Source organism: Mesoplodon mirus (genome assembly GCF_964341445.2).
Source record: "Mesoplodon mirus genome assembly, chromosome: 18".
NCBI classification, from domain to species: domain Eukaryota; kingdom Metazoa; phylum Chordata; class Mammalia; order Artiodactyla; family Ziphiidae; genus Mesoplodon; species Mesoplodon mirus.
This window is the reverse complement of record NC_138994.1, coordinates 7,255,436-7,271,163: the sequence shown is the minus strand read 5'-3', so window position 1 is coordinate 7,271,163 and position 15,728 is coordinate 7,255,436. Positions and strand designations below refer to the sequence as shown.

The following is a 15,728-nucleotide window of genomic DNA, read 5'->3' as shown; positions in this document are numbered from 1 at the left end:
CCTGCCATGCCTTGCCTTCTCCATCCTGCCACCCAGGATGTCCAGCATCTTCTTTGCCTGGGGTAAATGAGTTACCAAAGAGTATCAGGTTGAAGGGGTCCTTACATGTTTTGGTCCTTCCCTGGGCTGACCTAATATTTAGGACACTTAATACAGAAGCCACCCACCCCTTGAATTATTCTGACCAGTCTGCTCCCAGGGGACACACCTGATTTTATCTGGTCTAGCATCACCTTGGTTATGGGCGCAGCACTAGCCCCACCGCATTCTGCCAACCTCAGAACAGGGCCCTGTCCCAGTCCCCCCACAGACAAGGCTGCTCTCAGTCCTCTGGTTTTTATTTGCCTGCTACCCTCATAGCTGCCCCCCGTGCCCCCCCCCAGCCTGGGGGCTGAGGAAGGAGTGACTTGGGGGCATACACACGGACAGACGAGAGGCATGGGAGGCGGCGGTGCCAGGCTGGGCCACCAGCTCCTGAGGAGGGCGGGGAGATGAGCGAAGGAGAGTCCGGTAGGGAGCTAGCCAGGCAGCAGGGTCGCCAGAAGAATAAGCTTCCTGAGGGCTCCCTGTGGCCCCGGTGCCCCTGCCTCTTGGCCCAAGCTGCCTCCCTTGGCAGCTCCTGCCTCCATGAGCAAGAAGCTGAACCGCGCTAGAAGCAAAAGGTGTCTCCCGAGAGACGCCTGGCTGAGTGGGCAGCATTCTCTGGAGGGTGGCCTGGATTGGGGGACTGAGGAAAGGCGGCAGGTGGGGCCGGCACCGTCCGTGCCGCTCCTCAGCTGGGACTCAGTGCCGGGCTGCCCTCGGGACTGTCGCTCACCAGGCACTCGTTGGATTTGAAGCTCGCCAGGGACTTGCAGCTGGGGATGGAAGCCAGGGAGCCGCAGAGGCCCAGCATGGAGGGCGTGGGGTCCTTCCCTGGGGAGAGAGGGCGGGTGAGGTGGGGCCAACCGGTCTGCGTGTGCGAGTTGCGTATGTGAGTTGGGTGTGCACAGGTGCAGGCGGAGAAGGGACAGCCCTCAGGTCACCCATCCCGAGACCTTCCTCATTGCTGGAGCGCTTGCCTTTTTCAGTTAAACCCTGGTAAGCACCTGCCCGTTTCCATGCACAGAGCTGGGGGCACTGCATTGTAATCGTCAGTTTATGTCTCTGTCTCCCCCCGAGGGTTCATCCTCTCTCTTTGTCCATTTATTAAACACACGGTGAGCACTTGTTCCGTTCCAAGCACGGGGGATACAGAGAACGGACGAGACACAGTCCCTGCCCTCACGGAGCTCACAGTCTGGTGGGGAGACAGACACACGGACAATCACAAACAGTGTGGCGGGGTTCCACGTCCATAGCCTGCCTTGTGTCAAAGAAGATCTAGGGTCATCCAGTACAGTGTGGTTTTTAGAAAGAAAAGACAGGTAGTCCAGGCACCGGGAAAACTAGGGTGGGAAACCAAGGTGAAGCCAGAGGGGGAGGGCAACACAAAATGCATGCGTTGAAGTCCTGGACATTCTCTTGAAGGGAGCCACTAATTTGGCTCTGAGCTTCCTGGCAGCCAAAGAAAAGGGGGAAACAATGATCAGGCGACTGGTTCACAGAGCGCATGAGATAAGAGCAAATTAGGTAGGCGAAGAACTCCCTGAGGATTTGCAGGGCTCTTGAGGATGTCATGATGCCAAAAGCCATGGAGCCCTCACCATATGCCAACACTGGTGATCATTTTAAACAACATCCCCATTTTACAGATGAGAAGGACTCAGCAAGGTGGAATCAGTGACCAAGCTCGCGCAACCAGAGGAGGCGCAGCTGGGATTTGCCTGACGCCCCAAACCAAGCTCTCAGTTGCTGTGCTAGGCTCTTGGGGAGAGTTGAATGAATGAGGGAAGTGGCCAGGGCCTGACTACAAGCCCCGAGGCCTGGCCTCAGCCCTTCCGGGATGGGTGCTGGATTGGGGGGCTCACCAATGGGGCCCCAGGGCTCCTCGTCCCGCTTGCCCTCTCCCAGGCGCTGGGAGTCCGAGCTCAGACTGGCTTCAGCCGACAGCGGCTCCGTGCTCATGAAACTGTGTCTGTGGCAAAGCAGAGAGCTGGTGTGCGGGCAGAGGCCCATGGCCCCAGTGCCCCTCTTCCCTGGTAGAGGAGGGAGTGGCACTGAGGCCAAGCCAAGTCTGCCTGGGGCTTACCTCCGGTAGAGCTTAGGGTTGTTGGCGCCCTCGGCCCCATTGAGTGTTCCCAGTGACGGCCATTGGTTGACCAGGCGTGTGGTGACGTCCTTGGAACACTGGGCCAGGGGAGCATGGTCACCGGGGATCAGACCTGTCCTGGGATGGGGAGGGGGGGTCAGGCCTGGCTGGAAGAGGGAGCAGAAGTGGGGAAGAGGAGCTCAGCCAGAGGTGGGGGGAGGGGTTAGGATTGAAACCTGGGTAGCAGAAACGGGTATGAATGCTGAGGACCCGTGGGGCAGATCCTGGGAGTCAGTGGAGGGTACTGGGGGGGCCACGGCGGTGCCAGGAATTAGTGCCCTCGTGCTGGGGGTTAGGGGAATAATGAGATGTTGCAGGGGTCAGTCAGGGTGATGGGCGGGTGGGTGCAGCATAGTGTGGGAATCATGAAGAGTCATGGGGTGCCGCAATCATGCAGGGTGATGAAAATGTTTCAAGGGGAACGGTTAGAGGGATGGGTAGGGGTGAGGTCAGGGTTCACGGTGGGTGATGATGGTCAGTGGGCCTACGCTGCAGATCAGAGGAGTGGTGAACAGAGGGAATAATGCAGTCATGTTGAAGGTCGTTGAGTCACATTAATTAGAGGTCCTTAATTGTAATCTTGGGGTCCCAGGAGTACTGTTCAGTGGCCATTCTAGCTTATGTCGGGTAGTTGAGGGTGAAGTGGGGAGCCGGTTGGTGGGGGGCCTTATGTCGAGAATGATGTTCGGTCGCGGTGGCGGGGAGGGGGCTGGATCTCCGGGTGCCGGTGACGGACTCAGGGGTTTGATGCTGGTGCTTGGTATCAGGAAAGGTGGCGTTAGACTCAGTGGGGGCGATGGCGGGGGTTCCCTGGGGTGATGTGGTCGGGGTGGCCGAGGACGGGGGTCAGGGCCGCGGCGGCACTCACAGCTGCTCCTGCAGCTCCAGGATCACGCCTTCCAGCTCCCGCTTCTCCCGCTGGTTCTGCGCCGCCGCCTCCTCCAGCTGCAGCTGCAGCCGCCGGTTCTCCGCCTCCAGGTCCTTCAGCTGCGACTCGCGCAGACGCACCAGCTCCTCCAGGTAGCCCTGCGGGGGCGCCGGCTCAGCCCCGGCGGCGAGAGGAGGGGGTCCCCGCGGCCGCCCGCCCTCTGCCGGGCTCTCAGCCCCCACCCCCCGCCCCGTCCCGCCCCCGCCGCGCACCGCGCACCTTCTGCGCGTAGACAATGCGGAACTTCTGTTCCATCTTGTGCCACTTGCTGTACCAGCTGTCCTCGTCGGTGACGAGCGGCAGGTACGGGTGCTCGGGCGAGTTGTCCTCGCTCGTGCTGCTCTCGGCGCTGTGCCGCTCCTCCTCGTCGGTCAGGTAGTCGTAGCTTGGAAGGAGGGCGCAGTGGGCACCGGCCGGCCCTGCCCGCCCGCGCGGCCCCAGCCACACCCCCTTGGGCAGGGGGACCAGGATGCCGCCCAGCCCGCCCGTCTCCCGCCATCCCCGCCCCTCAGGGCCGTCGTCTGTCCGCACCCAGCACCCCCCGCCGCAATCGGGCTGCTCACCTCTGGGTGAACTTTAGGTAGGGCGTGTAATCGATGACTACGGGGGTCTTCCCGTCCAGCACTTCGCCCTTTAGGCAGAAGCTGGGGGCAGAGCAGCCACAGGGTTGGGGGCGGGTATGAGGGGATGGGAGTGCGGACCTTCGCAGAGAAACAACCTCAACCCCCCACCATGGCCACGGCCACCCAGGTCCCACCTGAAGTCTATGGCGCTCAGTCCGATCAGCATCCCGGTGAGGACCGTGGCTTCCTCCCGCAGCATGATGGCTCCCGAGTCATAGAAACGTCTGCGGGGAGGGGTGAGGGACTGCCGGTGTAGCATCCTCCCAGGGAGCCCCACCCCTCAGAGCGTCTCTTGTTGGCTTATTACCAACCTTTCCTAGAGGAAGGAGGTATCTTTTTCCTGCTCACCCCTCAGCTGTGGATCTTGTCATCCCCTTAGACTGGGGCCCACTGGGGATAGCGCCCGTGTTTCCCACCTATTAGAACGTGTGTGCCCTGAGACTAGACCTCCATCCTCAGAACTCCCCCTTCCCCACCAAGTACTGGGGTCACCCAGATCCTTAAAAATCAGGAAACAAGTCCTAAAACAGTGCTTGGCATACAGTAGATGCTCACAAATATGTTGACGTGAACTCTGAAATGTGAGGACAGGCTAGAGATACAATGCAGTTAAAACCCCACAGTGCAGGGATTGAAGCTCTGAACCCTGGGGCTCTGGAGTCCGTGGGTAGCAAGTACAGACTGCTGCTATTGTTTGGGGAGCAGGTAGGGCTCTGTGTTGTAGGCCATGGAAGGCCAACAAGTAAAATGATACACAGTTGAGGCTTGTCCAGAGCTGTGTCTAAGAGCAGAGCTGTGCATGAGACCGGTGCTGGGGGTCATGGGAGATAATGAATTTGACCTGGAAGAGATGGTGGTGGTGCTAAAGGTGTGTTCTGGGACTGCAGGCCCAGCTGACTGGTGGACAGTCTGGGAGATGGAAACTAGCAGTGCATACTGGGAATTGTAGTCCAGGTACTGAAGGTTACATCAGGAACTTAAGGATCAAGCGTGTTTAGGCAATGAATGTACACACTGGGACTTGTGGTCCACAATGACTGAGGAGGTCTGACCTGGTGGTCCGGGTGTCCCGTAGGGCTGTGGTGATGTATTCCGACATGCGCTTCTCCATCAGTGCCACCCGGATCCATGCCCGGCCCTGGAAAGCACGCTCACCTTTACTTGCTGCCCCGAAGGGACTCAAGTGTGCACCACTGGGTCTGGATCTCCTGTGGCCCTTCTCCCCAGTGCCCGTGGGCAGGGGCTAGGACCAAGGAACAGGCAGCCCTCCTGTGTCCACAGCAGGGAGCAGCTGCCCTGGCCCTGCTCACTGCAGGCCACTTACCTTGGCGCGGGCAGTGCTGATGTTTTCCATGTTCTCGATGCTGCTTACGCAGTTGTTGGGCACTTTGCTGCAGGCCAGGCGGATGTAGTCCCAGAAGCCCCGCTGCCCGTCTGAGCTGAACCAGCTCACCGGACCTGCTGGGGCACAGGCTGAGCCAGGGCAGGGAGGGGGCTCAGCAAGACCAGGGAATTCGGAGAGGGTCCATGTAATGGGGCACACACATGCGTAAGTATAAGCAGCCGTGCGCGTGCGTAGTGCCTACCCCAAACGCACGTGCACACACATGCATGTATATACAGGGCACATAACTGCATGCCCATGGCTGGGGCTTATGGACACCCACTGCCTTGTGCGCAGAAGATCCCCTCCCCTCTTCCCAGCTCTGTGCATGGGCTTCTGCGCATGGTCCAGAATTGGGGCCAGGGTGAATGATGGAGTTCAGAAAGCCACAGAGTAGATCAGAGCGGGGGTGGGGGGTAGCTGGAAGCCAAAGGCTGGGAGTTGGGAGGGCTGGGCAGTGGGGGGACAGGAACCTGGGCCCACCTTTGAAGCGGTGGCTGAGGATCTGCTCTAAGATGGCTGCAAAATTCACGAACTCCTCAGATGAGTCATCGATGGGCTCTGCCGTGTACTTCTCCAGCAGCGTTTTCACAGAGAACCTGGGCGAGGGGGAGGGAGAAGGGCAGTAGGGTGTCAGGTGAGAAGACAAGGTGATGGGGGTAGAAGGAAGGCAGAGAAGAGGCCACCAAGAGCACGGAGTGGTTGGGGAGCGGAGGGAAAGAGGGCGGGAGACAGGGGAGACTGTAGTGACCCATAGAGGGGCTGTGACATGCGAGAGTAGGGTGGCAGGTGGGAGACTGATTGACAAAGTGGGTGACAGGAGACGGGAGAGGCAGAGAAAGAAAGCTTCAAGAACAAGGTATGAGAGGGGATGAAACAATCGGTAGAAAGATGAGGCACCTAGAGCCAGCGGGCTAGCCCAGAGCCCCTTCCTCCTTGCCCACCCTTTGGGGTTGCATTCTCTCTGTCAGAGAAGGGTAGGGGTCCGATAGGAGTTAGGAGCTGCTTTGTGCCCCATCCTCGAGCTGCCTTCTGCTATTGCTGGAAAAATCTCCAGTCCCTTCTGGGGCGGGGTGCGGGTCACCTGTACCAGGGCATGTGAGTTGGCACCAAGCACATGGAGTGTGGGCATGCATGGGTGGCCAGGTGGGCTCCCAGCACACGGATGCCCCCCTTCCCCCTTCTCCTTCCTAGCTTGGCCACCCACACACCAGCTGCCCAGACCCAGGCGGTGCAGAACTGGGCCGGGGGAGGTGCAGGGTGTGGGTCTGACACACTCAGTGGGTGGGAGGGGGCATTGGCAGCAGATCTCTGGAAGGGGGCTTGGGGGCCCGGACACCTGGCTTCTCAGAGAGGAAGGAAGCGAAGGGAAGCCAATGGGGTTGAGAGGCTGGAGCACAGCAGCCCCCGTCCCTCCCTTCAGTCCTGCCCGGAGACTCAGCTCCCTCTGCAGTCCCTATGCCTGCAGTCGCCACCGGCCATCACTGCGGTGGGCTGGGACAGGGAGGAAGACACGGCTCCCAACATCCCATCATGGCCCCCTATGGGTGGCATAGCAGGGGTGAGGTATCCAGGGATATGGGGGCTGCTTGGAACTGTCCTTTTTACCCTAAGCTCATCAAGCCCTGTGATGTGCCCAGCACTATACTCTGCGTGTGTTATCCCATCCATCCTTACAACAGCCCGGGGTCCTCTTCTTATCACTGTCAGCCCCATTTGACAGATAAGGTAACTGAGGGTCCAAGAGATTGATGTTTTCAAAGTCACACAGCTTGTGAGAAGTCAACAGGTATGTCTGATTCCAAAGGCCTCGCTCTTTCTGCTACATCTGTGGCCTCCTGGTGGATGTCAGGATCACCAAGGCCCCGACCAACCCCTGCCTCCTCTGCCCTCTGTGCTCCAGCCCTCAAGCCTTGGCCCCTGAGGCTCTCAGGGCAATGGCACAACCAAGTCCATGGACCTTCCTCCCTTCCCTATGGGCTTAGAGTTGGTCTGGCCTGAGATCAGAGCCAGGTCAGTGCTGGAGTTGCACTAGGGAGAGGCAGCCTGGATGGACCCAAATCTTGTGTCCATGTGATACCTGGTGACCTTGGACAAGTCATTTAATCTCTCCAAGGCCCATTTTCCCCAGGTGCAAACAGGAACAATGGTACCTGTCTCATCAAATTTTGGTTCAGATCCCGGGAAAGACTGAGAGAAGGTGAGCGCAGGCCATGGGACAGGGGCGGTGAGGAGCTGAGCCATTAATGGGACAGCCAGAAGGAGCCTGTGTTTAGGGCATTAATCTGGGCTTCGTTATGCAGCCCCGCCCCCGTGATTTCTTCTGGTCATTTGGGTCAGACCTCAGTGGGGGCCTGCGGCTGGTTTCAGCATGGCAGCCATCTGCCATCTGTCCTCAGGGGTGCTGCAGCTGGTCATTGCCCCCCCAGGAGCCCCATGGTGTGTTCCCTGCTCAGAGGTGCAAGGCTGCTGCAGGTTACCATGGAGACAGGGCGGCCAGGGCCCAGGGGAGCCCTCGGCCTGCTAAAGGGAACTGTTCTGGGAGCTGGAGGCGAACCATGTGACAATGAAGAGGCGGCAGGGGCCCGAGGGGTTTCTGAGCCTTTGTCATGCTCCCAATCGTCCCCAAAACTCTATCCCTCACACCCCAGCTCTAAGCGCACTTCCAATCCACCAGAACCTCTGCTTCTGCAGCCTAGGCCAAGGGGAGTTCCCCCCTTTCCCACACACTCAACAGGCCCAGCTGTCCTGGCAGGCAAGAGAAGGAAGAGGAACCTAGGAGATCAAGCGAGAGGAGAGGGACTGGAAGGATGACATCGGGATGGGGCGATTTTCGTGTGCCAGGCACAGGGCTAGGCACACTCCTTGGTGTGGCTGTTACATCTACAGTGGGGATGATGAGGCACCCAGGGCCCAGAGTGGTTAGGAGACTTCCTCAAGGTTGTACAGCTCATAACTGATGAAGTAAGAGCTTGAACCTAGGACCACCTGTGTTTTACACCACACTGGCAGGGTTTGGGGGGTGAGCGTGGAGGCAGGGGACCGCCTTTGGGTTGGGCCATTGCTGCATTCATTCCTTCTATAACATTCCAGGCATTTTTACAGAGGTCAGATGTGCACAGAACCGTGCTAGGCACTAGGGATATAATGGTGTGAGACAGACGCAGTACAGTTGGGTGTGTGCCCAGGAACCTGGAAGGAGCTGTAGGATACGGAAGCCAGGGCATCAGGTGGGCACTGATTCCTGGGGGAAGGGGCGGGACCAAGGCCAGTGTGCAGGCACGTGGGGCTGGCAAGGGAAGACAGCTGAGCCCTGCACTGGGAGCGCCCTGCCCTCAGAGGTGGCGTGGGGGAGAGGGGAGGTTGCAGGTGGAGAAGGAAGCTGGCAGGGGGATCCTAGGCGGGGAGATGAGTGCAGGTGGGGCTGAGAGACTGGCCATTCCTGGCTTCACGGCAGGGCAGGGGGCGTGAATCACTGCAGGGCTGGGAAGTGGGAAGCTTCACTTCCTGGCCCCAGGAAAGTGGGCAGGTCTTCCCAACACTGCAACAGCCCCACCCTCAGGAACCAATGGCTCTGCCCTCCCAATCTCCTCCCCTTGAACCTAGGAGACCCAGGCTTCTGCGGTCAGGCCCTCAGTCCTTCCCACGGCAGGGGCAGTGCCGTGCCTTCACTGGACGGATTCAGGGACTTTGCCTACATGCCAGTTGACCCTGCCATAGGCTGCAACTGCCCAGAGATGGAGGAGGGCACCATCCCTGATCCAGGATTTGAGCACTGGAAAATCTCCCAGAAAAGCCCCACCCCAGAGAGGCCAGGCTGACAGGAGTGGGAGTGAGGGTACGCTTGGAGGGCGTTCATCCCCTATCCCATCAGTTCTCCTCTGCCCACCCCGCTCCCGTCCCCAGCAAGGGAGTCAGCCATCCCCACCCCTCCCCCTCACACACAATGTCACTTCCTGGTTCTCACAGGAAGCTGCAGTGCCAATTAAACACCCCTCACCCCCAGGCCCCAGGCTGGGCATAGGCCTGGCTTGGCCTAGAAGGGTAGGGACCAGACCTCCAAGCCCCCTCCAGGCCTGAGCCTGAGGATAGCGGACGCGCCCCTCCTAACCCTGTGCTCTCTCCCTTTTCTCCGCGGCTGCTGTGCATCCTCCCGCGGGCACGCTCAGTCCAGCTCTCCGCAACCCGCCCCGCCGCCTCTTCCTGAGCACCCCACCCCCACCCGCCAGCGGTGCCCACCTGCACACGGTGATCAAGTTCCTACGCTCCACAGCCACATTGCGGGAAGACGCTTTCTTGGAGGGCAACCCCAGAGCCATGGTGGTCTGGACAAAGCTCGCTTCCATCCAGATGTGTAGCCACTGCTGCCGCCTCTAGCTGCCCCCCGCACCCGCCCGGCGCCCCGGCCCCCCCGCCGGATCACGGCTGGGCCCTCTGCCCGCCGGGGCCCCTCGACCCCTCCACGGCCATCCTCCAGCCGCTGCGCCTGTTGCCGGGCCCCCTGGCTCCCTCCCCCGGCGGCGATTCCAGAGCAAAACAAGGCAGGGGAGGGAGCTCTCCGAGGTGCTGAGCCGGGGCCCGTCACCCCCCTTCCCTAGCCGCCCGCCCCCCTTGTCAGGTGACGTCAGGGTCCTCGGGCCCCGCCCCGAATGCCGGGGACCAATCCGCAGAGGACGCAGGATTTTGGGGGGAGGGGAGAGGGCCGGGGCCGCAGGGAGGGCGGAGAGGGTCCCAGGGAGAGGCAGCGATTGGAAGGAAGAAAGGGGGCTTCTGGCTTGTTCTCCACCCCCATGCTCAGAGCCCGGGACCCACGCCAAGCGCCTCTGAGCTCCGACGCCTCTTCTCCCTTGTTTCTGACTTGTGATCAGTGGTGTCTATCTCAGATTTCTCCTTTCTCCTCACCTCCTGTACCCTCATCCCGGCCCCGGCCCCCCACCCATTCAGTCTCGGCATTCCCAGCGAGGCCAGGCCAGGTCTGCGTCCAGAGAGCGCAGGTGGCCCTACGCTGCCGAGCCGGGAGACCAAGGAGCAGTCAGAGACTGCATATCTGTCTGTCTGCGCCCTGGCTTGACTTGTGTGCACCAGCCGGTGGAGTCCACGGATACTAGGGTGGGGGAGGGGAAACCAGAATAAGCCGTAGGAACCCAGCGCCTGGGACCACTCGGGACGATGAGTGGAGAGTAGACTGGCAGCTAAGGGCCTGGGCTCTGTGGAGGTTCCCAGCAGTAGAGCTGATGCCCACAGTGGTGCAACTGCTTCTTCTCTGAGTCTTACCTCCTCACACCACCCCAGAGGCAGCTGACATGAGAGGTTAACCCCTTGGCTGCCAGAATTGCTGCAGGGTGCCATCAACCCTCTCTGCAAGGCCAGAAAAGCTGGTTGCATCTTTTTTTTTTTTTTTTTTTTTTTTTTAAGCATAGTCGATTTACAGTGCTGGTCGCATCTCTTAGGGAAAGGTGGGGAAATGGAGGCATAGTCCGGCTTCCCTGCCACCCTTTGCTCCCTCACAGCACTGCTCCCACCTGCTCCATCCCTCTGTTTAGCCTGTTCTCTTTCAACCACTGAAATCCCCAGCTCCCACAGAAAGCTTTTCTGTGTCAGTTACAAGGGGGCCACACATTTTCTCCATCTGGCCTCAAGAATGTCCATTCACCAACTCTGCCCACTCACTGGGTTTACTCTGCTCGCTAGTGGCAGGTCAATGTCTACACATTGATTCAGATGTGCACCCACATCTGAATATGACCAGCAGGCAGGGACCCTCCATTAGCACAAACAGAGGAGCAGGAGATGAGAGACCTGGAGAAATTTCCAACCTTGGTGTGCCCCTCTGGGGGCTGGGAAGAAGGTCCTGACTCCCAGCACAGATCTGCTCACTCAGCGTCAGCCTCAATTCTTGGCTTTTGGGACCTCAGACTTAGTCTTTTCAGTCCCTTCTCTCTGACTTTTCCCCCTTGCCTCACCTCTAAGAAGCCCTTCTTATTGTCCTCCTGCCTCCAGACCCATTGCCAGGGGTGATTGTGATGTTCGTTCTTTTGTTTTTTGGCTGTTTTTTTTTTTTTTTTTTTTGCGGTACGCGGGCCTCTCACTGTTGTGGCCTCTCCCGTTGCGGAGCACAGGCTCTGGACGCGCAGGCTCAGCGGCCATGGCTCACGGGCCCAGCCGCTCCGCGGCACGTGAGATCTTCCCAGGCCGGAGCACGAACCCGTGTCCCCTGCATCGGCAGGCGGACTCTCAACCACTGCGCCACCAGGGAAGCCCCGTTCTTTTGTTTTTCAATTGCAAGATATATCGGATGCACAAAACAGCACCTAAAACACATATGTGCAACTTGAAGAATATTTGCAAAGCAAACACCTATGTCATAACCTCAATGATCAAGAAATAGGATATTATCAACACCCCAGGACCTGCCGTATGCTTCTCCCAGATCTCATCTTCATCCATCCCCGCAAGAGATAACCACTATCCAGACTCTTGCGATCATCATTTTCTTGCTTTTCTTTATAGTTTTACCACTTACACATCCATCAATAAAACATATAGTTTAATGGTGTTTAAACTTTGTAGAAATGGAGTCATACTATTTGAATTCAGTTGCAATTTGCTTCTTTCAATATCATGTTAGGGAGATTCATTTTCGCAGTATACTATTCCAATGTATGTCTCTATCACAATTTATCTGTTCTACCATTGAGGGTATTTTGTGCACCAGATAAGGCCTAGATAGAAAAATAGAAACCACACGATGTATTTGAAATAGAGGGGATTTGGTTACACAGGAGTGGGAAGACCAAAAGAGCAAAAAGAGAAAGAGAACATAGAGACAACGTGAAAGTAGTGAAACTTGTAACTAAATAAAGTAGCAAGGGCTAAGGGAACTCAAGGGAAGAGGTGGGAGCCCACGGGTGGGGCTCAGACTCAGCCAGAGCCACCAGTGGGCTGCCACTGGTGCCATCTACAAAGCTGGTTCTTAGAAGGCAGAAAAAAGCTGAAGGCTAGAGCCAACTGCCAAAGATGGGGTGACCCTAAACAAAAACCCCAAAGAGAATATCGTCCCTTCTCCTTTCCCTGACTTCCATCTCCCTCTAGTGCTTTCTATTAGTAGAACCTAACAGAAGGCCAGTTAGTAGTGGAGTCTGGGAAACAAGTTTGTAGAGACATGAAGAATGGATCTGGAGCAGAAAAACCAGAAATAAGTAACAGGCACAGAAAAAGTGGGGAACTTTTGCTGCTCAGCATCTATACACATCTTTTCTATACATATTTGAACAATAACAACTTCCTGCCTTTGCCTATTAAGATGCAGTTGTCTTTGGTACAAGTGAAGGTGCTATAGCGCCCTCCCCTGCAACGTTGAGTTGCAAAGTCTCTGCAGTAACTATTCGTCTCTGGGTGATGTTCATACCTTTCTGAGTTCAGCCTCATTTCCTCTAGAGGAACCTAAAGACTAAATAATAAAGCTCACTACCAACAACAATCCTTCTATAAGATAATAAGGCAAAGGAAGTTAGGGGGAAATAATACTATACAGAGTATATAATATAAAGCAAGCAAGCAAGCAAGCAAATACCCATAGCATCTACAATTCTTATTTTTGTAACTGGTCAAAGTTGACATTTATAATCTCCTCTTCCAACACTCATTTCATTTTCACTTTGCCCTTAGCCAGCACCCCAGTTGGCTATTGTTTTTTGTTTTTTGTTTTTTTGTAGTACGCGGGCCTCTCACTACTGCTGTGGCCTCTCCCGTTGCGGAGCACAGGCTCCGGACGCACAGGCTCAGCAGCCATGACTCACGGGCCCAGCCGCTCCGTGGCATGTGGGATCCTCCCAGACCGGGGCATGAACCCGTGTCCCCTGCGTCCGCGGGCGGACTCTCAACCACTGCGCCACCAGAGAAGCCCTATTGTTGGTTTTTAAACCATGTCAGGTGACCACTTCATTCTTGAAGAATCTAAATCCTCAGAATTGGATTGCTACCAGTTCAGTGGAAACATTGTTGTATCTAGTGAACGGATTCCTCCCTTGGGGTAGCAGGTGCTGTCAGTATCCCTCCCTCATTCCCTAAGCGCTTGGGTACACTGAACAAACGTCCCACTGCCAGAAAAACTGCAACTCTACCTGAGGGCTCTCTCTGGCCACTGGAGCCTGCACTACTCAGACGCTGGGCACTCCCACCCTCAACAAACCTCAGGCAATAACTGATGAGGATTGGTGGAAAAATACCCCAGTTCTCTCAGCCGTCAGGTGGGATAGTCCTGAGGCTCACATTATTACTGGCTCCCTGAGTCCCCAGCAGGACTCAGTTCCACTTGTCCACACTCTTAATTGGGTTGATAGCACAGCCTTTATTGGCCTCCTTCCCTTCTCTGTGTCACCTTCCCATTCACTTGCAGGTAGTTCCTAGCATCATTTTTCAGATATGGGGAATTCCCTGGCAGTCCAGTGGTTAGGACTCCGAGCTTCCACTGCAGGGGGCATGGGTTCCATCCTGGTTGGGGAACAAAGATCCCACAAGCTGCATGGCGTGGCCAAACAAACAAACTAAACACCCCCCCCAAAAAACCAAAAAAAAACCCCTCAAATATCAAATCCTTCAAATCCTCAACTGAGATTTTATTCCTAGGGGGACCGCCCCTCCCCCCAAAAAACACAGTTGGTATCTGGAGTGGTCCTAGGAAGCAGATCCCCCAAACGGGATTCTGGAATTGGATGACTCACCATCCAAATGGGAACAAGGATTCCATTGCCGGGGTAAGTGCGGGTGCTGATACCCAGAGCACCAGCAAGTTTACTAAAACTCTCACCCTGGTGAATCCAGGGATGCACTGCCTGTGAGTATCTCTAGTATTTGTGATATGGGAGGGAAATGGGAATTATAAAGATTGTGGAGTTGGTCAGTTGTTGGTAAATGCCTTCAAATTGCTAAAAGAAAAAAATGACAGACTCACATCAGTTATCAACTCAGGGTACAGTGTAAAACCCAGAAGTCCTTTAGGGCAGCACTCAAGGAAACTCTTATCTGCAGCCTGTGTAGGGCTGACTGGGCTGAAAATCAATCCCATAATGCTGTAAGAATAGCAGGATTATTTATTCAAAGCCCCACCAAGTCAGGGCCCTGATAAGGAAGGAGGAGGACACTGAGACCTGGTATGAAAACATCTGTTCTGGAATCCCCATGTTATCCTGAACCCACTGGGCAAGGAGAAGTGGCCTCTCCCGCTTGGTAGAAGAGAGCAGTTTCTCCTTGCCTGGATAACATGCAAAGTCCTCACCTGAGGCAGATGCCTCACAAGATGATACTTGCTCTCTTCAAGATCTGACCCTGACCCCACTCCACGATTCTAGACCATGGGCAAGTCTCATCCTGGAACAAGTGAGGAAGTACTATGCCAGCTATAGGAAGAAAGGGATTGTTCACCAAAAATGCTGCAGGATCTGGCTAACGTAGCAGCAGAAACTGGGAGAACATGCTTGAGAACAGATATTGAGGGTGCCGGACTGGGGTCAGGGAGTAGAATATAAGGCTGGATAGTGGAGAGTCTATATTGATCTGGGATACTCTACCATGACTAAGGATTTAACATTTTAAAGCCTTAGCAAGGACATCTGGAACCAGTTTCAATATGCTACTAGGATAGAGCTTCAAAGTTTGGAGGAAACCGTATGTTACAGCAAATGAGGTGGAGATGCTAGAATTTCCTTGGCTGAGTGCTAGGGAAGGGTCAAAAGGCTTAGGGAGATGAGCTCACCAGAATGAAATTATTATTGTATAAGACCTATTATTATTGTATAAGACCAGAGAACACTCCAGCTTCCTGTGTTCCTCATGAGGACCCAGAGACACTTGCTTAAATAGTGATAAGAAATGGGCTAGTTGTCGGAGAGGCACTGGCATCATTTGCAGTTCAGTAGGGGTTATTCTCTGCAGGCCAAAGTTGATGGTAGTGGACATATCTATGGAACTGGGCTTTGTAAAGTCAGTGGGTATGACACGAACCCAGAACAGAGGCCAGGTGATGGCACTTAGTCATCAGTGTTAAGGTGGACGTAATTACCATAATGGGCAGAAAGACCAAAATGGCAAGCTGGGATCTACTGTGATCGCCAGTGGTCTTCAACATGGAAGAACATGGTCTTCCTAGGTAGGTGGACAGCCAATGAGAGTATTTCTTGACTTATATAACCAAAAACAAGCAAGAATGTGAGAGTAGAAGGCTGATGTCGGCCACTGCAAAGGAAAATCATGATTCATCACCCAATTTCCAGACCCCAACCATTTTTCAGCTATAGAACCCACTGATTAAAGCAGAGGCCGATGCCCTTCAGGAAGAATCTTGCAGTGCCACAGGAAACTTACATCATAATAATTATCTCACTCCTCCAAAGTCATTTCTCAGAGCAACTAAGGAAAGGGGAATACTCAGATCTTTCAAGGCTTTTGGGTACAGGATCTGAGCTGACAGATATTAAGGGATCAAAATGCCACCATGGACATGTGTTAGAGTGGGGCATACAGAGGCCAAGTGATAAAAGGAGACCTGGCCAAGTCCATCCCACA

At 55.7% G+C, this 15,728-nt stretch overlaps 1 protein-coding gene across 8 annotated transcripts; it reads right to left on the bottom strand.

The window, feature by feature from the left end:
* Positions 1 to 333: 333 nt before the first annotated feature.
* Positions 334 to 9,824, bottom strand: RUNDC3A (RUN domain containing 3A). Of its 8 annotated transcripts, none has more exons than XM_082602701.1 (11): positions 9,405 to 9,816; positions 5,649 to 5,764; positions 5,106 to 5,254; positions 4,834 to 4,919; positions 3,916 to 4,005; positions 3,722 to 3,802; positions 3,378 to 3,543; positions 3,099 to 3,256; positions 2,171 to 2,308; positions 1,950 to 2,074; positions 334 to 915 (listed from the first exon to the last, which is right to left on the bottom strand). In XM_082602701.1, the coding sequence occupies exons 1-11, from the start codon at positions 9,509 to 9,511 to the stop codon at positions 773 to 775; spliced, it is 1,359 nt and encodes a 452-aa protein (XP_082458827.1). In that variant the 5' UTR covers positions 9,512 to 9,816; the 3' UTR covers positions 334 to 772. The 8 variants fall into 8 exon arrangements, with proteins under 8 accessions (XP_082458827.1, XP_082458828.1, XP_082458829.1 ...); XM_082602702.1 differs by having other exon boundaries at positions 5,106 to 5,242; XM_082602703.1 differs by having other exon boundaries at positions 5,106 to 5,239; positions 9,405 to 9,815.
* Positions 9,825 to 15,728: the final 5,904 nt, after the last annotated feature.